A 25258-nucleotide genomic window follows, 5' to 3' on the forward strand; every position below is an offset into this window, starting at 1 on the left:
TTTATAAATATTTTGGGGACATTGTGAAATAGTATTTTTTATTTGTAGGTCAAAGAGCAAATTGATTCTATGGATGACCTTGATGACTTAACTCAGTCATCTGAAACAGCTTTTGAGGATTGCCAGATGCTTTACTCTAATTATAAGAATTCCATGTTGCTAATTGAACAACTTGGCATGGAGTGTAAAGGTAGGACCATGGTATAAATATAAAGCCTTTTTGTGTATACTGTTGTAATATTTGGTAGAATTCACCAGTGTAGCCACTTGGGCCTGGAATTTTCTTTGTGGGAAGGTCTTTAACTAGGACTTTAGTTTCTTTTTTAGATATAGGGCTATTTAGTTTATTTGTTCTTTCTTGATTGAGCTTTGGTAATTTCCCTCTCTCAAGGAATTTACCCACTTCATCTGAGTTGCCAAATTTATTTACATAATGTTCATAATATTACTGTCAGTCTTTTAATATCTATGGAATCTGTAGTAATTTCTCATTACTCATTTCTGTGAAATTGGTAATTTGTGCCGTCTCTCTTTTTTTTTTTTCATTATCAGCCTGGCTAGAGGTTTATCACTTTTATTCATCTTCCGAATATATTTGGTTTCACTGATTTTTTAAATATTTATTTATTTATTTATTTATTTTTGGCTCTGTTGGGTCTTCGTTGCTGTGTGCAGGCTTTCTCTAGTTGTGGCGAGCGGGGGCTACTCTTCGTTCAGTGTGCAGGCTTCTCATTGCTGTGGCTTCTCTTGTTGTGGAGTATGGGTTCTAGGTGTATGGGCTTCAGTAGTTGTGGCACGCGGGCTCAGTAGTTGTGGCTTGCGGGCGCTAGAATGCAGGCTCAGTAGTTTTGGCACACAGGCTTAGTTGCTCTGAGGCATGTGGGATCTTCCCGGACCAGGGATCAAACCCGTGTCCCTTGCATTGGCAGGTGGATTCTTAACCATTGTGCCACCAGGGGAGTCCCTCATTGATTTTTCCATGTCTTTTTTGTTTTGTTTGTTTTGTTTTTTCTCATTGATTTTTTCTTTGATGTTTTTTATTTCCTTTCTTCTGCTTGCTTTGGGTTTACTTTGCTCTTTTTAAAAAAATATTTATTTATTTTATTTTATTTTTGGCCGCGTTGGGTCTTAGTTGCGGCACGTGGGATCTTTCGTTGCAGCGTGTGGGCTTCTCTCTCTAGTTGTGGCATGTGGGCTCAGTATTTGTGACACTCCAAATGGGGTGTGGGCTCCAGCGTGTGTGGGCTCTGTAGTTGCGGCATGCTGACTCTCTAGTTGTGGCTTGCGTGTTCAGTAGTTGCAGCGGGCGGGCTTAGTTGCCCCATGGCATGTGGGGTTTTAGTTCCCCGACCAGGAATCGAACCCACGTCCCCTGGATTGGAAGGCAGATCCTTAACCACTGAACCATCAGGGAAGTCCCCTAATTTGCTCTTTTTCTGGATTTTTATGTTGGAAGCCAAGGTTATTGATTTGAGACCTTCTTTTCTAATATAGACATTCAGTGCTATGAATTTTCATGCAAGTAAGCAGCATTCCACAAATTGTAATATATTATGTTTTCATTTTTATTCAGTTCAAAATACTTTGTAATTCCTCTTTTCATTACCTCTTTAATCCAAGGTTTATTTAGATGTGTGTTATTTAGTTTTCAAATATTGGAGTATTTTCCAGAAATATTTTTGTTCTTGATTTCCAATTTGATTGCTTTGTGGTCAGAGAACATACTTTGTATGACTTAAATCCTTTTGACTTACTCCTTTATTTTATAACCCAGAAAACAGTCTTTTTTTGGTAAGTGTTCCATGGCTACTTGAAAAGAATGGTGGTGTTCAAGTCTACAGTATCCTTGCTGATTTTCTGCCTGCTCTTTCTATCACTTACTCATTGAGGGGTATTGAAATCTCAGACAGTAATTGTGGATTTGTCTATTTTTCTTTGCAGTTCTCTCAAGTTTTGCTTCATATATTTTGAAGTTATTAGGCACATAAACGTTTAAGGTTGTTATGCTTCTTATTAATTGACACTCTTATCATTATGAATGACCTTGTCTATTGCTGATAATGTTTTTTGCTCTGAAGTCTACTTTGTTTGGTATTAATATAGCCAGTCTTAGCTTAGCTTTGTTTTGTCACATGTTAGTGTGGTATATCTTTTTTGTTTGTTTGTTTGTTTGTTTGTTGTGTGGTATATCTTATTTCTAACCTTATTACAAATTTATGTCTGTGTGTTTAAAGTGCATTTCTTGTAGGTGGCATACAGTTGGGTCTTGCTTTTTGATCCAGTCTGACAATCTGCTTTTTCTTAAAATTTAATTAATTAATTTATTTTTGGCTGCGTTGGGTCTTCATTGCTGCACACGGGCTTTCTCTAGTTACGGCGAGTGGGGGCTACTCTTCGTTGTGGTGCGCAGGCTTCTCATTGTGGTGACTTCTCTTGCTGTGGAGCACAGGCTGTAGGCCCATGGGCTTCAGTAATTGTGGCATGTGGGCTCAGTAGTTGTGGTGCATGGGTTTAGTTGCTCCATGACATGTGGGAGGACCAGGGCTCGAACCTGTGTCCCCTGCATTGGCAGGTGGATTCTTGACCACTGCGCCACCAGTGAAGTCCCTGACAATCTGCTTTTTAATTGAGGTTTTCAGACCATTTTCACTTAATGTGATTATTGATACAGTAGGTTTGAATCTGTCATTATGCTGTTTGATTTCTGTTTATCCCATCTGTTCTTTGTTCCCCTTTTCTTTTTCTGCCGTCTTTTAGATTAATCGAGTAATTTTTAGGATGTAGTTTTATTTCTTTTTTGTTTTTTTGGTTTATTAACTGTAACTCTTTTGTTTCACTATTTTGGTGATTGCTTTAGGGTTTACAGTATTTTACTTAGGGTTATCACAGTCCACCTTCAAGTAATATTGTACCACATCATATATAGGATAAGAATATTACAAAACAGCTTACTTCCACTTCTTCTCTCCTTGCCAGATCCTCCTGGATCTGTGGGAGTGTAGTTTTCATTAAGTTTAGAAAGTTGTTGGCCATTCTTTTCTTCAAATATCTTTTTTCTGTCTCTTTCCTCCACCTCTTTGGGGCATTGTATATTTAGCCACTTGAATTCCTGGTCAGGGAATTAAGATCCCGCATGCTGTGCGGCATAGCCAAAAAAAAAAAAAAAATGTATTTGTTCAATGTATGGATGAGTGAAGGTGAAAATGCACAGTGCTTTATACACAAAAATTACTCATATATTTTATTTCTATCTTTGTTTTCTTCCTAATGCAGATTCTGTTAGCTTATTGAAAATTCAGGATGCAGTTCTTTCATATGAAAGATTAATAGAACTTAAAAAAAATCAATGTGAACTACTTACAGGAAAAAATAAAAAAATGGAAAGTAAGGTTAGTGGGCTACAAAAGGAGCTATCAGAAACAAAAGAAATGAAATCACAGTTAGAGCATCAAAAAGTGCAGTGGGAACAAGAGCTCTGCAGCCTGAGGTATTGAACATCTTGGTTTTAAAGAAATATTTGAACTGTTTTTATTTACTGTAATACTACAGATGTGTATTTACTTTAATACTATGGGAAGTTTTATAATTGCTAAGTTACCTGCTGGTATTTTACAGGGGAGAAAACTTCATTAGTATTGTGGAGTGTGAAATTCTTGGAAATAATACAGCAAGTTCTTAACAGTGGATACTTCTACTAATAATTTAATGTATATATTTCCAAATCATCATTTTCATGGCCATACAGAAGTCCTCCATATGAAGCCTCATTTTTTTTGTAATCTCTCTCTTTTTTTAAATTTTATTTATTTTTTTATACAGCAGGTTCTTATTAGTCATCAATTTTATACACATCAGTGTATACATGTCAATCCCAATCGCCCAATTCATCCCACCACCATCGCCAACCCCCCGCGGTTCTCCCCCTTTGGTGTCCATACGTTTGTTCTCTACATCTGTGTCTCAATTTCTGCCCTGCAAACCGGTTCATCTGTACCATTTTTCTAGGTTCCACATATATGCGTTAATATACGATATTTGTTTTTCTCTTTCTGACTTACTTCACTCTGTATGACAGTCTCTAGATCCATCCACGTCTCAAAAAATGATCCAATTTTGTTCCTTTTTATGGCTCAGTAATATTCCATTGTATACATGTGCCACATCTTCTTTATCCATTTGTCTGTCGATGGGCATTTACATTGCTTCCATGACCTGGCTATTGTAAATAGTGCTGCAATGAACATTGGGGTGCTTGTGTCTTTTTGAATTATAGTCATTATTTTTTTAACAAATTGAATTTCAGTTGTTTTTCATTTTTCTGTATTATATTTAATGCTACAAGGAACGTCTCTTCTATAAATTCATTTCTACATTTCTGATTATTTATTTTGAATAAATTCTTTAATATTGTGTTATTTGGTTAAAGTATGAGAACTTTTAAAAAAGGTCTTTGATCCATGTTTCTAAATTGTTCTCCAGAAAGTTTATATTACTTTACACTCCCACCCACAGAAGTATGAAATGGCCATTTTTCTCAAGACAAAATTTTTAAAAAAAATTATGCAGTTTTATTCTTAACATATGCATGGATGAAATAAAAGGTAAAAATGGAAGGTGATTACTGATTAGTTTATTCAATATCTCTTTCATACAGAGATAAAATTAGTTCAAAGGTTTGTACTGAAAGCACAAAATACTCTCTATTGTTTAATTAATTAATATGGATCCTGCCTTACGGGATTTAAAATTATTTATTAAATAGATAATAATCAACAAGTTGAAAATGTTGCAAAAGAAGAAACATAAAAAGTGTGGGGCAACAGATATTAGATTCCCTAGCCTAGTCTTGGATTAGTGTCTGAAGATATGTGTTCTGTAAAAGACATCTGCAGATTTTTATCTGGCACTGTAAGTCATTTAGGGGTACCTGTAGTATTTTATGAAGTTGAAATTTTATTTCTAGTGAACTTATGAACTTGTTTCTAAACAACAGCTTCTCTTTTTAATTAGTAACTAAATTATCTGTCCTAAAGGAGGAGTAATTATGACAGTGTGGAAAACAGGGTAATTTTTGACCTAACTTCACTGAATAATTTCAAAATTTCTTTCCTACACTATTCACCAGAGTTACTGTGGACTAAAACTTACTTAAGTGGCAGAATGTTTTTTCATTGCTACCTTTCAAGTATATATACCTTTATGAAGAGATTGAAGTGAGGAATTAAAAATATGAGACCTAGAAAGGAAAAACAAAACTGGAGAACAGAAATTTCATTAGGATAGTAAATCAGCGGGTGAAGAGCCAGATCATAAAATGAACTTTTTATTTTCTAACAAAACACATGTTAAGGTAAACATATTTAACTGCAGATTCACCCTAAAACAAGAAGAAGAGAAGAGAAGAAATGCTGACATGTTATATGAAAAAATTAAGGAGCAGTTAAGAAGAAAAGAAGAGCAATACAGTAAAGAAGTTGAAATGAAACAACAACTTGAACTCAATCTCAGAGCACTAGACATGGAACTGAGGACTGTGAGAAATAATCTGAATCAGGTAAATTAATCTTTGGTGAAAATTTCAAATTTCCAACAGTATTTCATCAGTATTATTTGTAATATCTCTTTGATTTAATATATATTATTTAGGTTTAAAACAAATAAAAAGTGTTATCTCATCCTAAATATGAACTATGACATTTATAGCTTAAATTATTAATTTCTTGCCATTCTTAGCTTCTAATACATGCTCTGTGTATGTTTTCTGAATGGAGGAATGGAAGGTAAATTGAGCTTAATGATTAACATAATGATTGGCATTTTTGGTCTATTCGAAAGTAATATTCTTAATTCCAATCCATGTGTTAATTTTGGCTTTTTTATGTTAAAATACAGGCTAAATTGCTTTGAGACTGTGATGGAACTAGTTAAATGCTTTGTAAAAAGATTTTCTTTCACAATACTATATCTCCCTGTATTTTTGCTCTGTGATAAGTTTAGCAGTCATTTAAATTAAAATCTTAAGTTATTCATGTGGGATAAAGATCCTTGTGTTTATTTAAAAAGGCTACTTCCTTTTAACAGTTTTTTTTTTTTTTAATTCTGCTCTTAAGCTTTTGACTTTTTTTTTTTAATGATATGAGACCAAAAACCTCATGAAATGTGTCTCCAGGTTGTAGAAGAGCGAAATGACACTCAGAGGCAGCTTTCTCGAGAGCGGAATGCCAGAATTTTACAAGATGGAATCCTGACCAATCACCTTGCCAAACAAAAGGAGATAGAAATGACTAATAAGGAAATGAATTCTGAGGTATTTTCTTTAATCATTTTCAAATATTTGTGTGTATGTATCTGTATATATTTTAAAAACCAATACTATACATCACAGACAGTATAGAGGATATTTAAAACCTATTTAAGTATATTTTGGGGGGGGTGACGTTTCTCGTCCATTGGATATTTAATATTTTTAATTCAAACATAATTGAATTATCTTTAATTAAATTTAATTCAAGTAGTATTTTTAATTCAAATCCATTTGTCTGCAACAGTCAAGCAGTGACATACAATAGCCTCATCCAAGGAGAGGCTTTTAATATTTTCCATAGGAACTGATGAACTTTTCATAATCTCAAAACTATTGCTACCATCTAGAAAAGTCTGCACCCTGATGGTGGTTTAGGCAGGGAAGACCATGTGTGCTCCACCATCGACCACACTACCCAACCAAATCCCAGCACTGAATACGATCTTGCCCTCTGCTTTGGAGTGAACATGTCAATCACTATGCACCTCATCATTTTCAGTGTCTAAATCAGAGTCTGTTCTTGGTTTCACTGTCATTTCTTTAACCAGTACCCCATCAATGACATTTTTACATCATTTACAATTTTTCAGTATCGTAAAAGCTGCAACATTAGTTGTAAAAACTTTTTTTTTTTTTTTTGTGGTACGCGGGCCTCTCACTGCTGTGGCCTCTCCCGTTGCGGAGCACAGGCTCCGGACGCGCAGGCTCAGCGGCCATGGCTCACGGGCCCAGCCGCTCCGCGGCATGTGGGATCTTCCTGGATCGGGGCACGAACCCGTGTCCCCTGGATCGGCAGGCGGACTCTCAACCACTGCGCCACCAGGGAAGCCCGTAAAAACATTTTTGAGCACTTAAAAAAATTATTTCCTCAGAATAAACTTATAAAATACCAAAAAAAAAAAGAAAACCCCAAAACAAACAAACAAAACAACGTTATGGTTTTTGGCAGTGATTTCACTTCCTTGATAGATTAATAGAGAGGTTAGTTTATCCCTTCCACTGATGGTAAGGAGGAAAGGTATAGCCAGTTCAGAGACCATCTTTTGGATGTCGTTCTTCTACTTGTGAGAAAATTAACACTTTGCTCCATGTAATGTCCTATTTCAGTACAAGGAACTTTTGAAAATAGTGATAGATATGCCATAATATTTATTTAGTGATAATTTATTGATAAGTATTTTATTTTTAGTGAAACAGTTCATTGTATTTCCCCCTACCTTACTATTTTAAGCATTATGAAGAGAGAATAAAAGTGATTGCAGCAGCGAATAATCTCATGATTTTCTAAGATCTCTATAAATTTTACCTTATTTACCACTAGGGTATGCACCATTAGTGAAAGATAAGGCTCATTTCATATTTATATGTTTGTACTAGAGAACTAGCTGTGGTTTGGTGTAAGGGGACTCATAGTAAAGTCAGAAGACCTGGAGAAAAGCCTGCAGCTTGCTTGTAGTTTTGACTTCCTCATTTCCAGGACTGTCATAGCTAAATGAGTTAATTGACGTTTGTAGAAGTGCTTATTTGGTACGGTTATCAGTAGATGTAATTCTTGTAACTGACTATAAAAATATTAGAAACATAGAATATTTATGGAATATTCTCAGGACTATACAAATATTAGAAACGTAGAATATTTATGGAATATTCTCAGGAAAATTTTTTTTTTTTTTTTTTTTTTTTGCGGTACATGGGCCTCTCACTGTTGTGGCCTCTCCGGTTGTGGAGCACAGGCTCCAGTCACGCAGGCTCAGCAACCATGGCTCACGGGCCCAGCCGCTCTGCGGCATGCGGGATCTTCCTGGACCGGGGCACGAACCCGTGTCCCCTGCATCGGCAGGCGGACTCTCAACCACTGCGCCACCAGGGAAGCCCAGGAAAAAAATTTTTTAGGAAATTTAATCTGTCGAAATATATACAGAGCTAAGGCTTTTACTGTGGGGTAGCTGTATAGGTTAGATAGCAGATGAGCAAATTTTTTTTTAAGCTAGCGGGTGGTATTTTATTTTATTTTTTATTGAAGTATAGTTGATTTACAATATTGTGTTAGTTTCAGGTATACAGCACAGTGATTCAGTTTTATATCTATATATATATATATATATACCTTTATAGATTCTTTTTCCAAATATTGAGTGTAGTTCCCTGTGCTACACAGTAGGTCATTGTTGGTTATCTGTTTTTTATATAGTAGTGTGTATATATTAATCCCAACTTCCTAATGAATCCCTCCCCCTCTTTCCCCTTTAGTAACCATAAGTTTGTTTTCTATGTCTGTGAGTCTCTCTGTTTTGTAAATAAGTTTATTTGTATCATTTTTTTAGATTCCATGTATAAGCGATATCATATGATATTTGTCTTTCTGTCTGGCTTACTTCACTTAGTATGATAGTCTCTAGGTCCATCCATGTTGCTGCAAATGGCATTATTTCATTCTTTTTTATGGCTGAGTAGTGTTCCATTGTATAAATATATCACATCAGATGCAATTTTTAAGTGTAGTCAGATTTATTAATCTTTTATTTTAAGCCTTCTGGGTTTGTTATAATTTAGAGAAAGGCCTTTCCAATTCTGAGCTTCTTAAGAATTCTCTTGTGGTTTCTTTTTTGCTTTCGTGGATTCATTGTCTTTAATTAAATTTTTGAACTTTTGAAGATTTCTGCTTGTAAGAAGTCTGAGGTTTGTATCCAACCTTATTTTTTCCAGTTGGATATCCACTTATTGCAGCCTTTTCATTGTATAAACATATAGGTTAGTCTTTCAGAGGAAATCATGAAATGTCAATTTATTGAGTACTAGCTAAAAATCTCCTCTGTTTCACTTAGGTGTCCAATAGTCCTGAAAAAGAAAAAGATCTGTTACATAAAAACCACATCTTGCAGGATGAAGTTGCCATGCTAAGACTGGAAATAGACACAATAAAATGTCAGAACCAGGAAAAGGAAAAGAAATATTTTGAGGACATTGAAATTGTAAAAGAAAAGAATGATGATCTTCAAAAGACAATAAAACTGAATGAGGAAACATTAACAAAGACAACATTCCAATATACTGGACAGCTTAATGTTCTGACAGCTGAGAATACAATGCTAAACTCTAAGCTGGAGAATGAAAAACAAAGCAAAGAAAGACTGGAAACAGAAGTGGAATCCTACCGTTCTAGACTGGCTACCGCCATACATGATCACCATCAAAGTCAGACATCAAAAAGAGACCTGGAACTTGCCTTCCAGAGAGCAAGAGATGAGTGGTTACGCTTGCAGGACAAAATGAATTTTGATGTGTCTAACCTGAACGATAACAATGAGATGCTTTCCCAGCAACTTTCTAAAGCTGAAAGTAAATTCAATAGCCTAGAAACCCAGCTCCATCACACGAGGGATGCTCTCAGAGAAAAGACTTTGATGTTAGAACGTGTACAGAGAGACCTAAGCCAAGCACAGTGTCAAAAGAAGGAAATTGAACACATGTATCAAAGCGAACAAGGCAAAGTGAATAAATACATTGGAAAGCAGGAATCCTTAGAAGAGAGATTATCTCAACTCCAGAGTGAAAACATGTTGCTCAGACAGCAACTGGATGATGCGCAAAACAAAGCCGACAGTAAAGAGAAGACAGTAATTAACATCCAAGACCAGTTTCAGGATATTGTGAAAAAACTTCAAGCTGAAAGTGAAAAACAAGGTCTGATGCTGGAGGAAAGAAACAAGGAGTTAATCAATGAATGTAATCATTTAAAAGAGAGAATGTATCAGTATGAAAATGAGAAAACAGAAAGAGAAGTAAGTATCCAAGAAGAGAAATAATTCTCAGACTTCCTGAAAGAAAATTCAAAGTGATTTTGATTATGGCTAAATGTTGAATCTAGTTGAATATAAAAAATATATAGACTATAAATCTATAGACTGTAAATCAGCCTCAAAGCATACCTTGTATCCAGCAAATAAAGAATTAGGCCTGAGAGGTGCTTTACTTTGAGTAGAGACATTGTGTCACCTATGAAATTTTAAGAGATTAAGTTATAAATTGTTAATGGGTATAGACAGGTATTAGTAACTTACTCTTCTACTGCTAAGATAATAATTTTAATCTTTATGTCACATTTTAGTATCACGATGAAGCAGATAAATGAAACGCTCAGATCTAAAATGAATTATTTTGAAATTAAGATTCAGTTGTGTGTATTACCTTGACAGTCAATTCCAGATTTCCCAGATGAACTGATGTGTCGATGCCATATCTCATAGTACTTTTCCTTCAGTAGCTTGTCATAACTTTTTAGTTGATATAATTTTATTTTTATTCATGTCAATTAGAATTAATTTGGGAAATAGTTCAGCCTCAAACCATGTATTCTTATGAACTCTCAACTCTTTAAAGGCATCTGCTTTTCATTAAATCATAATTTGGGATTAAAGTAGTGAGCTTTAGCAAAACTATACTTGATTTAATCTTCCCACTTCTATTTATAATTTACTTGGAACATTTTTACAAATAATTTGCTCATAATTCTCATTTCAAGGCTCAGTTACTATCATTTGGATATAAATTTGTCCAATACAAAGAGAATTGTAGCTCTCTGTGACTTATTAATTTGACATTGGACTCCCATTTTCAGACTAGTGAGGGGTGACAGATTCATGAGTAGCAGGAATAGAGTGGGGGACAGGGTCATAGGGGCTGCCATCGGGAGGCAGAGGGAGGCCCTGAAGGTCTCATTTTAATTCTAGGAATTAAAATGGGAATGACCTCATTTTAATTCTGAGATAGGAATCTATTGAGCACTGGATTGAATATGTGAGGATCTCTGAAGTTAATCGAAGCCTCCAGTAGAGAAGAGGGAAGATGTTCCCACCACTCGTCCCACCTACACACCCATTTCTTTCTGAGACTTGAGGAGGTCCTCAAGCTCTGCAAATTGATCGGGAAGGGTGGGGAGTGGATAGCGGGACTGAATCCATTGTCTAAGTAACTTAATAGCGATAAGGCCGGAGGGTAACACCTTCTGTGTCTTAAACCAAATTCAGTGAGCAGGAAGGTGCACATATGAGAAGAAGGAGACAAATTGATGTCTCTGGTGATAGTTTTCAAAGTACATATGTTGGAGTTATCTATTATTAACATAACTTAATAATAAGGTAATTTATAAAATCAGTGACAGAGTATCTTATTAGGCACTTGTGAGACAACTTCAACAAGAACTGGCTGATACCCTAAAAAAGCAATCTATGTCAGAGGCTTCACTGGAGGTCACGTCACGTTATCGTACTAATTTAGAAGATGAGGCACAGGATTTAAAGAAAAAATTACGTCAAGTCACCAGTCAGGTATGTATGAAATTTAACGTGTCAATACTTAATGTATAGGATAAAGTGTTTTAGGACACTAATTTTCTTGGACGGCTTTCTTTTGTATTTTCGTTACAAGTAAATTTATTACAATTTTGTTATCTTTATAATGCACTTGTTTCTTAAACTCTGACTTTCATTCTGCCGTTTGCATTATATATTTTTTCTTACAATGTTTACCCTCAGGAAAGTTGAGAATTGTGCATGATTCCTCACAGAAGTTGAGAGGCTTTTTTTTCTATTAAACAGTATTTTTTAGTGATATCTCTACTACCATGATGAAGCAAGCCAGATAAAATCAGAGGATAATGTTTAATGGAATGTTCCATAAAATTGTCATGTTTCATCTTCACTTTCGTGAATGGATATAATATCTGTGGATATTTGTTTCATGGATTTCAGAATAACTTGTGCAGAAAGGTCATTATACAAACCAGTTGAAGTTAGGCATTGCCTTCATTTTCTTTTCATTTTAGATATATTGTAAAAGCGTAGAGATACTCAGATCGTGTATAGTATGTACACCCAAAATAGAAAATTAAGAAAATTATATAGATCCTGCCATTGTATTTTTAAGAAAACTATTGAGATAATTCACATATCGTATAATTCACCCATTTAAAATTCATTTAAAATGAATCTCTCCTTGTATATTCAGAGAGTCGTGCACTTGGCACCACAGTCAATTATAGAGCATCTCCATCACCCACAAAGGAAAACCCTGCATCCCTTAGCCATCACCCATGGCCCCCATCTCCCTCAGCCCCAGCAACCACCAGTCTAATCTCTGTCTCTGTAGATGTGCCTATTCTGGGTATTTCATATAAATGGAATCACACAGTATGTGGTCCTTTGTGATTAGCTTTTCTCATTTGACGTAACATTTTCGAGGTTCATCCATGTTATAGCGCATATCAGTACTTCCATTTCTGTTTATTGTCGAACAGCAGGTTATGTGGCTAAGCCATTCATCCATTCATCAGTTGATGGGCCTTTGGGTTATTTCCACCTTTGGGCTGTTAATAATGCTGCTGTGAACATTCATTTACAAGTTACTGTGTGGACATAATTTTTATCTCCCTGCTGTTGGATTTTATCCTCTGAGTTAATTGGCTGATTTCACCTTTTCTTGGCCTTTACTCATGCTGTCCTTTCTGTCTTTACAGTTTCTTTTCCTCCTACCTAATCCTCCATTTATTCAGACCTGGCCCCCAGTCTTCTCCATGAAGCTCTCTCTGACTGTCCTAGCTCTCATTGACCCTGTCATCTAGTCTGTGAAGAACAGTTTAGCCCTTAGTTTTACACTGTTTTAATTTTTTTCATGAGAGAGAATCTTGTCTAAGTATAAATTTGTCTAACAGGGAATACTTATTGATATGCACGGCACCTGTCTTGCATAAATTGAAAATACTTTAGCTTAACAGTTGCTAGGATACAATTAAGTACTTTATACCATACCAATAATTTTTTCTTGGAGCTATTGATATAATAAATCTTGTATTAAAATGTATTTTAAGCAATTAAATATAAAATTAAAAGCTCTTAATCTAATAGAGGAGAATTGTTCAATTAAATGCTCTTTTTTTTTTTCCCTCACTCTGGAAAAAAAATCTAAATTTACCTTCCTTCATTATGCAGCCAGAACTGGGGATTTTGACATTTATAGCATTTCACCAACTGTAAAGCTCTGTGGATAGCTTCTCCGATATCCATACCACATAACCTTAATTTTCTCATCCGAGTACTTTCTAGACATAAACAGTCGCTGGGAGTGAACTGATTCAGAACTTTGATTTAGCAATAGGGTGATATTTCCATGCCAGTGACTTAACCCTTCCTCTGATGGTCATGTAAGTTATGTACCACTCAATCCAGGAGGTGCTATTCGCATATTAAATCCATGATCACTGCCCACTGAGTAGTACAGAGAGGAAGTAAGTTATAAATTATTATAAGTGGAAAAAAGTACTGGTTGATTAGTGGAATCAGTGAAAGTTTTTGAAGTACTGGGCACATACATTCTGGTCCTCACATTCCCCGTTTACTGCCAATTTCAATGGTATGGAGAATGCTTTCAGTGGGACTTGTACAGGAGACCACTTCTGTTGGCATGCCATCTGCCTAAAATATCAAATTGTTTAGAACATAAAATACAGCAATAGGAATAATTCTAATTGTAAACACTTAGCATTTACTATGCGCCACGTACTTTTCTAAATACGTTATGTATACCCCCCTCCCCCAATTTAATCTTCCTGACATCCCAGTGAGGTCAGTGCTATTATTATCTTCATTTTACGGCTGGAGAAACTGAGACACAGAAAATTTAAGTAATTTGCTCAAGGACATCCAGCAAATAACTGGTGGAATTGGGACTCAGACCCACGCATTCTGGCTCCTGTGTAGATACTGCCTCTCACACTAGTCGCTGAAGCATCTGGTTGTCACCAACAGTAGTGTGTAGTGTGAACGTTCATAATCACTGGAAGAGCTGTGGTCATTCACATATGTGGATATTTAAAATTATAATTGGTATAGAGCGTGGAATAAAAAATATAAATATCTTTCCCCATTTGGCCAATTTATAAGTTTGTGTATTTATTTGATAAAATATAATTTAAAGCATGAATGATGTTGTGGTTTAGTACTAGAGGTCAGTAACTTGTAAAGGGCCAGATAGTAAATATTTTAGGCTTTGTGGTTCATAAGGTGTCTGTTGTAGCAACTCAACTCTGCTGTTGCAGCAGGAAAGTAGTCATAAACAATATGCAGATGAAAGACATAAAAACAGATGATGGCGGATTTGCTAGATTATCAGTAATTTTAAAAAATTTTTTCTCCTTTTAGTTGCAGGAAGCACAGGATCGACGTACAGAGGCCATGAGATGTGCTGAGAAGACGCAGGATCACATCCAAAAGTACAATTTAAAGCAGCACAGAAAATAACTTAAGTATAGAGCAGATAAGCAGTATAGTATGAGAATTATATCAGTAATGACAATAAATACATCATTGTGAGGCTGGGTAAACATTTCAGCTTTGAGCTATTTTGAAATGCATAATTTTTCTCCATTATTTCTAAATTTTTCACATTATCCACAGAACACAACTAGAAAACGGCACAATTGCCAAATCATCTACTTTTCAAAATTCTAAGAACGTATGTAATTGAACCTGCAGGTGTTTGTTCAGAAAATGTGTGTGGTATTTTAAAAATCTATGTGTGAGAATAATTAGTTTAAAATATGCATTTTAGGCTTGAAATTGAAAATGCCAAGTTAAAAGCTGCAGTCAAAAAGCAAGCCGGCAAAATTGAACAGCTTCAGAAAAACCTGTTAAGTACAAGTTCAGTAAGTCAATCTCTTAATTTCTGTCATGCTGAAAAGGAATTTTAATTTTTATACTAGTAATATACAAGAATATTTTGGACAATATGAAAAGTCTCATTGATAAAAGAGTTTATTTTTATATTGATACTACTTGCTACTAGTAGCATAATTCCTCTTTATAGAGGAAGTTGACTGAAATAATAAAATTGATTTTTCTAGTAAGATTTTAATTAAAAAGATTGTGACAGTCCAAAAGCAATATTTTATATATACCACATTTTGTTAATTCATTCATCTGTCAATGAACACTGGGATTTTTCCACCTTCTGGCTATTGTTAATAATGCTGCTATGAACAGTGGTACACAAATATCTGTTTGAGTCCAGAAATTTGAGTAATGATTTGATCTAGAATTCTGAATTTCCCTTGTAATCTAAACCCTCCAGTGCTATTTTGAGAATGAATTACTTTTTTTTTTTTTTTGCGGTATGCGGGCCTCTCACCGCTGTGGCCTCTCCCGTTGCAGAGCACAGGCTCTGGATGCACAGGCTCAGCGGCCATGGCTCACGGGCCCAGCCACTCCGTGGCATGTGGGATCCTCCCGGACCGGGGAACGAACCCGTGTCCCCTGCATCAGCAGGCGGACTCTCAACCACTGAGCCACCAGGGAAGCCCGAGAATGAATTACTTTTAATGTTGTAGTTCGTTTTATTTATCAAGAAGGAATACTAACTAGGTCACTATGCAAGCATTTTTCTGAACGGAATGTATTTTTTCCTTTCTTGGATTTTATTTTACTTTATTTTTTAAAGATTTTTTTTGATGTGGACCATTCTTAAAGTCTTTATTGAATTTGATACAATACTGCTTCTCTTTTATGTTTTGGTTTTTTGGCCAGGAGGCATGTGGGATCTTAGCTCCCTGACCAGGGATCGAACTCCCTGCATTGGAAGGCAAAGTCTTAACCACTGGACCTCCAGGGAAGTCCCCCTTTTTTCTTTAAAAAAAGAAAAGAGATGCCAATGAAAAAGTAGAAATGGCTGCTCAGTCAGGGTCTTACATAGTAACAGGTGCTCCTAGCATAGCAAGTTCAGGAACAATTTTTTTCCCAGACACTTGAGTTAATCAGCCTTTCAAAGGTGTAACGGCCAGTCTCAGAAAAGACTGATGTGTAATCCAGGATTCCAATTTATCAATGTATAGTGAAAGCTATGTAACTATTTACCAAGCAGAAAGGGACTCTCCTGCCATTTATACTCTCCTTTGTAGGGGAAGCTACCTATGATGTAAAAATCAGAAGATTCTATTGTGAACCCTAAGTTGGAGGGATGAGGTAGCACCTACCAACTCGTCTCTTTCCATCACAATAGTTAGATTCATGCAGTGTCATTATACAGATATACCTGTCAGGGGAACTAGAACATTCTATTGACTGGCCCTTCTTGTGTTAAAGAAACATTGAAAATTATTTTTTCTAGACTTGATATAAATTAGTCACATTGTATTAGCATACTTTTCATACAAGTGACAATACAATATGTTGACAAAAGGAGTCTTATGTGAATGAGAGTGCCAGATGTCCCCTTACATTGTCAAACAGAAATCTATTCGGGTATCAGAAATTGAAAATTTTGTGAGAATACCCCACACTGATTAAGCATATTAAAAATATAATTAGGGATTTTCTGTAGATTCCTATAGAAATGAGTTAGGATTATGACATAGAATTATTGGCCACTTTAAGGTCTACACAAATCAAAAATTTAATGAGACAGCTTTTCACCAATTCAGTCAGTAGCCCTGGCTTCTCTAGAAAGTTCTCATCTCAGGAATCCCCAGGCCAGAGCCAACCTGAGTTAAGATATATGGTCAGCACAGTGTTGAGATGAAGAATCTGGGCTGGGAAGAAGAGAGAGCTCTATCTGACTCAAGACTCCAAACAGTATAGTTGAGTATTCACCTGAAAGGAGTGTCAGAAGACTTCCATGAGGTCAGGTCTCTATGGAATAGGAAATTATTCAAAAGAAAACAAGGGCAGGGACTTCCCTGGTGCAGTGGTTAGGAATCCGCCTGCCAATGCATTGGACATGGGTTCGATCCCTGGTCTGGGAAGATCCCACAAGCCAGGGAGCCACTAAGCCCGTGCACCACAACTACTGAGCCTGCACTCTTCAGCCCGCGAGCCACAACTACTGAGCCCATGTGCTGCAACTACTGCAGCCCACGTGCCTAGAGCCTGTGCTCTGCAACAAGAGAAGCCACTACAGTGAGAAGCCCGCGCACCACAGTGAAGAGAAGCCCCCACTCACCGCAACTAGAAAAAGCCCGCACCCAGCAACGTAGATCCAATGCAGCCAAAAAGAAAAAGAAAACAAGGTCAAATAATTGATAATCTGATCCTTGTGAAAAACTTTCTCATTATAAAAGAAAATAAAGACAAAGTATGCTGGTCAACATCCTAAGGGTGAGGGTGCCCCCCAAGATTAGAAAATAACACTACACTCAAAGTAACACCAATAAGAATAAACATAAAGTGTCCAAGAATAGCTCTGTACAAGGATAATCCACACCAAGTAATGGCTCACGAGTGTGGCTGAGGATGTTGTCTATGAGGAGCGAGGAGGGGGAGAGAAAAGTACAGGTGATCTCAGCGAAGGGGTCAAGGCTGGAAAGGTAGGTTAGGGAATCTGGTACGAAGCCTTGAGATGTAGGGAGCCCTGAGAGAATTTAGAAAGAGGATTAGAAAGGGTCAAGGACTGAACATCAAGGGTTACTGTCATTCAGACTGAGGTGGGCTCAGAGGAGTAGAGGCAGAGTGTGGTCATGTTAGCCGTTGCTGCTGAGAAGTAAAGCAGGGTAAGGACTGAAGAAACGGTTCTTGATGACCCTCAAAACTTTTAGTGGAGTTACAAGATTGAAAGTCAATTTAGTGTAAAAGAAGAGAATAAGTGATGAAAGATGAATTGTGGATGAGACCGTGCGTTAAAGAATGTAAGAGTCCAGGGCTCCCCTGGTAGTGCAGTGGTTAAGAATCTGCCTGCCGGGCTTCCCTGGTGGTGCAGTGGTTGAGAGTCCGATGCAGGGGACACGGGTTTGTGCCCCGGTCCGGGAGGATCCCGCATGCCGCACAGTGGCTGGGCCCGTAAACCATGCCTGCTGAGCCTGCACATCTGGAGCCTGTGCTCCGCAACGGAAGAGGCCACAACAGTGAGAGGCCTGTGTACCACAAAAAAAAAGAATCTGCCTGCCAATGCAGGGGACACGGGTTCGAGCCCTGGTCCGGGAAGATCCCACATGCCGCAGAGCAAATAAGCCTGTGCGCCACAACTACTGAGCCTGCGCTCTAGAGCCCGGGAGCCACAACTACTGAGCCCATGTGCCTAGAGCTCATGCTCCGCAACAAGAGAAGTCACCACAATGAGAAGCCTACGCACCACAACGAAGAGTAGCCCCCGCTCACCACAACTAGAGAAAGCCCGCACGCAGCAACAAAGACCCAACGCAGCCAAAAATAAATAAATAAAATTAATTAATTAATTAAAAAAAGAATGTAAGAGTCCAATGGCAGGGGTGGGGGAGAAAAAGGATGAGAGAAAAAGCTACAAGAATCAAGAAGAAATTACATTTTTATTTAGTGTATAGAAGACTTAAACTTTATTTAAAGAGAAGAATGGTTAATAGAAATGGAGAAATTAAAACCTATGGAAGAATGCTTACAGAGAATAAAAGGCTTTATCTCATGTTGTGTGGGAATTTTTCAAAGATTATATTAGTAGGATGTGATTTAACAAAACTTGGAGTATCTTAAACCATTGATGAAAATGTTTCTAGGGCATCTTTAGAAACTAAAACGTAAATCTAGCCACTCTTTAAAAAAATTTCATTAACATGTAAAAACCTCTGGGTTATTTATTTATTTATTATTATTATTATTTTGGTTGCTCCAGGTCTTGGTTGCAGCAGACGGGCTCCCCAGTTGCAGCAGGTGTTCTCCTTAGTTGTGGCATGCAACCTCTTAGTTGCAGCCTGCATGTGGGATCTAGTTCTCTGACCAAGGATTGAACCCAGGCCCCCTGCATTGGGAGCACGGAGTCTTATCCACCATGCCACCAGGGAAGTCCCAAAATGTCTGTTTTTAACAAATAAATTTTGGCAGTTTAAATTCTAGGAAAATGATGAAATGATGAAAATGAAAAATCAATATAAGCTGTTTCAAGAAAAGTCATTATTTTTGAAGTCTGTCCTTATTGGCATCAGGTTTATAAGCTGTGTTTCACTATAAATGTATATTACTCATGAACTCATGAGAAGTAATATTTTTAAGAAAGAAGAGTAAGTTTCTAGGTTTTAAAAAATAATTAAAAATTTTTTTTCAAAGTCTGAGGATGAAAAGGAGCAATTAAAGAAATGTATTGAGCTAAAACAGTCTCTGGAATATAATTTGGATGAAGAAATGAAGAAAAATAGTGAATTAGAAAAAGAGATTATTGGGTAAGATTTTAATATTTCTGATAATTTCAACTATTAACTAAAATTTTGTTTTATTAAAACCTTAGATACAAATTCATTTTGTATGTGTATATTCATACTTAAATCATCCATCCTATTTAAAAGTTTACTTTAGAAACTCACAGCACAATCTGAAACTGTTTTGAGTGCCCCAGTATTACAGTTCCTCTTCAATGATTTCTGAAACAATAACAATAGTGTGCCTTGTGTATAGTAATGTCACTCTGCTCTTCATCATCTACCTTGAATTTTTATGTCTGCAAGATATCTTTGCTCTTTTTTGGTAATCCTGCCTTCTTTTAGTTGTGTCCTTCCCCTTCAGCGTTCAAGTATTTTAATATCTAAAAACCTATTTGTGTCACTGTTTAACAACATCAAAAACTACCTTGATTTTGCTTATATTTTCTTTCTGCTCTAAAAGTTTAGTTCTAGAATATACATACAAAAACATATGTATGACTTAAAGAATAATAACATTAGTGATCATGTTTTGACCACTCAGATTAAAAAAAAAAAAAATAGAGTGTTTCCCAATGTCTGTGATGCCCCCACATGGCTTCCTTTCTGGTTATTTGCTGAGCATAGTTAGCCCTCAGCATCCACAGATTCAACCAACCTCAGATTGAAAGTATTCAGGGGGAAAAAAATTCCAGAAAGTTCCAAAAAGCAAAACTTGGATTGGCCTCAGGTGGCAACTATTTCCATAGCATTTATTTACATTGTATTTATAACTATTTACATAGCATGTACCTTGTATTAGGTATTATAAGCGATCTAGAGATGATTTAAAGTATACAGGAGTATGTGCTTAGGAGGACTTGAGCATCTGTGGATTTTGGTATTATACTTATGGTTCTTCCCTGATTCTCATTAGTATTTTTCTCTCATTTAATTTTCTCTACATTGCTTGGCATTTTGTTAACATTGTGCTGGGCAAGATTTCTAGATCTCTTAAAACAGCTTGAAGAGACTGGTACACATTCTCTCTCTGCTGATTTCCTTTTTTATGCAGCTCAGCCTGGTTTTCTTCCCTGTCAACTCAGACTCCAAAGAGTTTTCTTTCTTGTTTCTTTTTCTATTTTGAGTGAGTGTCGATGTTTTTTGTATGTTCTTTCTTTGCTTCTGGTAGAGGCTGTGGTCAGTAAGTACCAAAATGTCTTTTTGTGTCTTTTCAAAACATTCATCTATGATATGCTTTTCTTCTTCAACTTGGACACTGATCTCTGGTTTATAACTAGTATTTAATAATAAGTTAATATTTCATATTAACATACTAAAAATGGATACTAATAACAGCTTACTTATAAGAACTGTATAATATATGTATACACACACTATATTAACTCTTTACTTAGCGTGTCATAAAATTTTTCTTCATATTATTTACCTAAGATTATAATTTAGTCATTATGCTTTCAAACAATATTGGATTAGAACATATGAGAAAGAATTATAATTTATAGCATTTATTTTATATGATAGAACATATATCTGTTTAAATAATTATTAATTATCTACTCTTAAAGAACTTGACTTATTCATTCTATGCATTTCTACAGACTTAAGAAACTCTTAAAAATGCCAAGAAGGAAGTTAAATGAATATGAAAATGGAGAGCTTAGTTTCCATGGAGATTTAAAAATCAATCAAATTGAAATGGATATTCAGATTAATATGCTAAAACATAAGGTAATTTTTAATCAGTTTTGGGACCCAAAAGTCACTTAGTTTGGGGAAATATAAATCACTCCATGCTTTGAGCAGTGAAACGGAGATTTGTCTCTTAATGTTTTAGATTTGATACCAGTAAAAAAGACAGCTTTTTCCTATATCATTTTTCCATAAAAAGGGCACACTGTTGACTGTCTGTGTCTTGAACCATGACTAGTGATCTGAAGCTGAGCGGCACACCATTACCCCAAAGCATCCATTATTTTTTGGTGACAGCTTTATTGAAATATAATAATTCAGTGACTTTTAGTGTATTCAAAAAGTTATACAGTTACCACCACAATCAATTTTAGACCATTTTCATCACCCTATAAAGAAACCCTATACTTTTTAGCCATCACCCTGTGCCAGTTTTCCCTTCCTCATATTCCCAGCCCTAGTACCACGACTGTACTCCCTGTTTCTATAGATTTGCCTATTTTGGATATTTCATGTCAGTGGAATCACAGAATATGGGGTCCTTTGTGACTGCCTTCTTTCATTCAGCATAGTATTTTTAAGGTACATCTGTTTTGTAGCGTGGATCAATACTTCATTTCTTTTTATTGCTGAATAATATTCATTTGTATGGACATACCACATTTTATTTATCCATTCATCAGTTGATGGACCTTTGGGTTGTTTCCACCTTTTTGGCTATTGTTAATAATGCTGCTGTGAACATTCATGTCCAAGTTTCGGTGTGAACATATTTTTTTCATTTCTTTTTGGAATATACTTATGAATGGAATTGCTGTATCGTATGGTAACTCTGTTTAACCTTTTGAGGAACTGCTGTACTGTTTTCCAGAGTGGCTGCCCCATTTTACATTTTTATCCAAAGTGTGTAAGCATTCCAATTTCTCTACATGCCCGTCAACACTTGTCATTACCTGTCTTTCTGATTATAGCCATCCTAGTAGGTGTGAAGTGGCATCTCATTGTGGTTTTGATTTGCGTTTTGCTGATGACTAATAATGTTGAGGCACTTTTCATGTGCTTATTGTCTATTTGTGTATCTTCTTTGAAGAACTGTCTATTCAACTTTTTGCCCATTTTTAAGTTGGATTGTCTTTTTATTATTGAATTGTAAGAGTTCTTTTTGTATCCTAGATACAAATCTTCGATCGGATATAGGATTTTCAAGTATTTTCTCTCATTCAGGAGCTTGCCCTTTCCCCTTCTTGATGGTGTCCTTCAAACCACGGAAGTCTTTAATACTGTTGAAGTTCAATTGGTCGATTTTTGTCTTTTGGTGTCATATCTAAGAATTGCCAAATCCAGTCATGAAGATAAACACCTGTGTTTTCTTCTAAGCATTCTGTAGTTTTAGCTCTTGCATATTGAGTTAATTTCTACATATGGTATGAGGTAGAGGTCTAATTTTATTCTTTTGTATGTGGATATTCTGTTGTCCCAGTACCATTTGTTAAAAAGACTCTTCTTGTCTCATTCAATTATTTGGCACTCTTAAAATCAGTTGGCCATAAATGTGGGGCTTTCCTTTTAGATCCTCAATGGTAATGCATTGATCTATATGTCTGTCCTATGCCAGTACCAAGTCAGATTTTATGAGAATTCTTTCTTAGTCATCTTGCATATTACCAGTTGTTTTATGTAATAATAAAAAGTCAGTGTAGTGGAATGTCTTTAACTCTACTTCCGTGGAGGTTTTTTGCCTCTTGAAGGAGGCTGTGGCCAGCTTATGCCTCACTGACCCCATGACATGATGGGAAGTAGGTTTACAAAGGTAAAGTCCATTCCTTTTTTTCTCCCTCCATTCAGACCTTTAGTCTCTCACCCAATGCCTCCCACTTCACTCCAGTTTCCATCAAATCTTGGTCACGAGATCTGCTGATTTAGTCTGCTATCTGCTTCATTATGTTTAGCTCATTATAATTCATAGACTCATCCACAGGTTTCACCATCTAGGAGGAGATTAAGTCTGGGCTGTCAGCTTTCCTCATTGGAAGTCTTTCTAAGCCATCATGTTGCAATTCACAATTAAATCATCTTTTGACGTGTTTCTTGTGTATAACACTCGTGCTGATCTTGTTCTTGACGTAGATCCTGAATTCTCAGAAACCACAGTTCCCTGTATCTACCTTCTTTTATTTAAAAAGAAAGAGATGCATAGCTGTACTTTATAGCTTTACACATAATGAATAGAATAACTATTTCATCCCATCCAAAGAAAAAATTTTAAGAGTATAGCTGTTAAAAACCAGGTAGGGCTTCCCTGGTGGTGCAGTGGTTAAGAATCTGCCTGCCAATGCAGGGGACAATGGTTCGAGCCCTGGTCCGGGAAGATCCCACATGCCATGGAGCAACTAAGCCCATGCGCCACAACTACTGAGCCTGCACTCTAGAGCCCGCAAGCCACAACTATGGAACCTGTGTGCCACAACTATTGAAGCCCATGCGCCTAGAGCCCGTGTTCCACAACAAGAGAAGCCACTGTAATGAGAAGCCTGTGCACCTCAACGAAGAGTAGCCCCTGCTCACTGTTAACTAGAGAAAGCCTGTGCGCAGCAACGAAGACCCAACACAGCCAAAAATAAATAAAATCAATTTTTTTTAAAAAGGTAATAATCAATTTATCTGGGACAAATAATAGATTAGTAATTTGAATTTCAAAGCCAGTTTGTGTGATATAGAGAAGCACTGTGGTACAGTGTAAAAATGAGATAGTCCTACCTTCCCTTACAAACAAGCTTTAAGTAAGGTAAAGGAAAAATTGTATTTAATTATATCCTGCCAAAGGACACTGCATTTGTTTTACTACTGAGAAGATTAAAAATGCTTCCATGATGTTTTATTTCTTCTCTGAGGAAAGGACAATGAAGATTGAGTCCTAGATTAATAAATATTCAAAGCTGCCTATCCCTTAGAATTTCAGTTAATTGAGATGAGGTAAAAAAGTCTGATTTTGGTAATTAAACTGACAATTTCTAGTTGTTTTTCAACTATTATACTTCATATGTCTCCTTGCTTACCAACCTTCCTTATCTTCAAACTTGAGGGGAAATTCTGAAGAGGCATACCTGCCTATCTGTAAGAAATTGTAAGTGAAGGGAACCTGCCAAAAACTTCCTCCTGAATAGTTCTTAGGTCTTTCTTCTAGTTATCTGCTTCTTCTCATCAGCACTGTTTGTCATTTTAAAGTAATCTCAACATTTATTAGATTACAGTTTATAGGAAACCAATTTCTACTGTGTCAAAGTTATGTTTCTTATTATCTCTTTTTTTTAATCCACTTTTCTATCTGTTTTTTTCCTAAAAATCTCCTCAAAGTTTAGTAGCTTAAATAAGCAACGTTTATTTTGTTCACAATCTATACTTAGGAAAAGCATAGCCAGGAGAGCTGGCCTCTCTTCCCCTCAGTTGGAACACCTACCCTGAACACCGAGGCTCTCTTTGTGGCCTGAGCTTCTCACAACATGGGGCTGGGTTCCAAGGTTAAGAGCCAGGCAGAAGCTGTGTTGCCTTGTCTAACCTCGCCTTGCAATTCACACAGCATCTCTTTCACCATATTCTGTTCATTAGGAATAAGTCACTTATGCTTGGCCCATAGTCTACCTTTTTTTAAGGAATAAATTTTTTAAAAAACTCATGGATACATTTAAAAACCAGCATAATCTACCCACTGGCCACAATTTTTTATATTCCTTCCACATGAAGAATACACTTATCCCTACTCAGTTCCCCCACAAATCTCAATTGTTATGGTGTCAGGCTCAGGCTTGAGTCCAGGATCTTACCATCTTTCACCAGGTACGGATGGGGATGAGGCTCCTGGGTGTGGTTTCTAGAGTATAGCCCCTTGAGTACCAATCCTCTCAGTACTAAGACTTGAGAGCTAAAGGGACAAATTTTCTGCCACCCACATACCCAACATTCTGTTAAACTGCTAAAGACGCTCCCATTCAGAAATGGAAAATGAAAGACATGCTGGTCCATAGCAGTTCTGAAATACAGCCTGATACCTGCTGCCAGCTCTTTGGTTAGGACTTAGTCCCGACCATGGAAGTGATTCTCCTTTGCTGTACCCTCTGAGC

General features: G+C 36.5%; 1 protein-coding gene across 7 annotated transcripts in view; it reads left to right on the top strand.

Moving 5' to 3' along the window:
• The window catches only part of ANKRD26 (ankyrin repeat domain containing 26), a 93189-nt gene that overhangs the window by 54807 nt on the left and 13124 nt on the right, over positions 1 to 25258 (top strand). For all 7 annotated transcript variants that reach the window (XM_049706140.1, XM_033439242.2, XM_033439243.2 and 4 more), the window contains 10 exons: positions 49 to 190; positions 3274 to 3487; positions 5371 to 5554; positions 6170 to 6307; positions 9130 to 10086; positions 11479 to 11631; positions 14500 to 14570; positions 14909 to 15002; positions 19360 to 19472; positions 21050 to 21179. In XM_049706140.1, coding sequence (XP_049562097.1) covers positions 49 to 190; positions 3274 to 3487; positions 5371 to 5554; positions 6170 to 6307; positions 9130 to 10086; positions 11479 to 11631; positions 14500 to 14570; positions 14909 to 15002; positions 19360 to 19472; positions 21050 to 21179 — 2196 coding nt within the window. The remainder of the gene's footprint in view (positions 1 to 48; positions 191 to 3273; positions 3488 to 5370; positions 5555 to 6169; positions 6308 to 9129; positions 10087 to 11478; positions 11632 to 14499; positions 14571 to 14908; positions 15003 to 19359; positions 19473 to 21049; positions 21180 to 25258) is intronic.

Source organism: Orcinus orca, chromosome 2 (genome assembly GCF_937001465.1).
Source record: "Orcinus orca chromosome 2, mOrcOrc1.1, whole genome shotgun sequence".
NCBI classification, from domain to species: Eukaryota; Metazoa; Chordata; class Mammalia; order Artiodactyla; family Delphinidae; genus Orcinus; species Orcinus orca.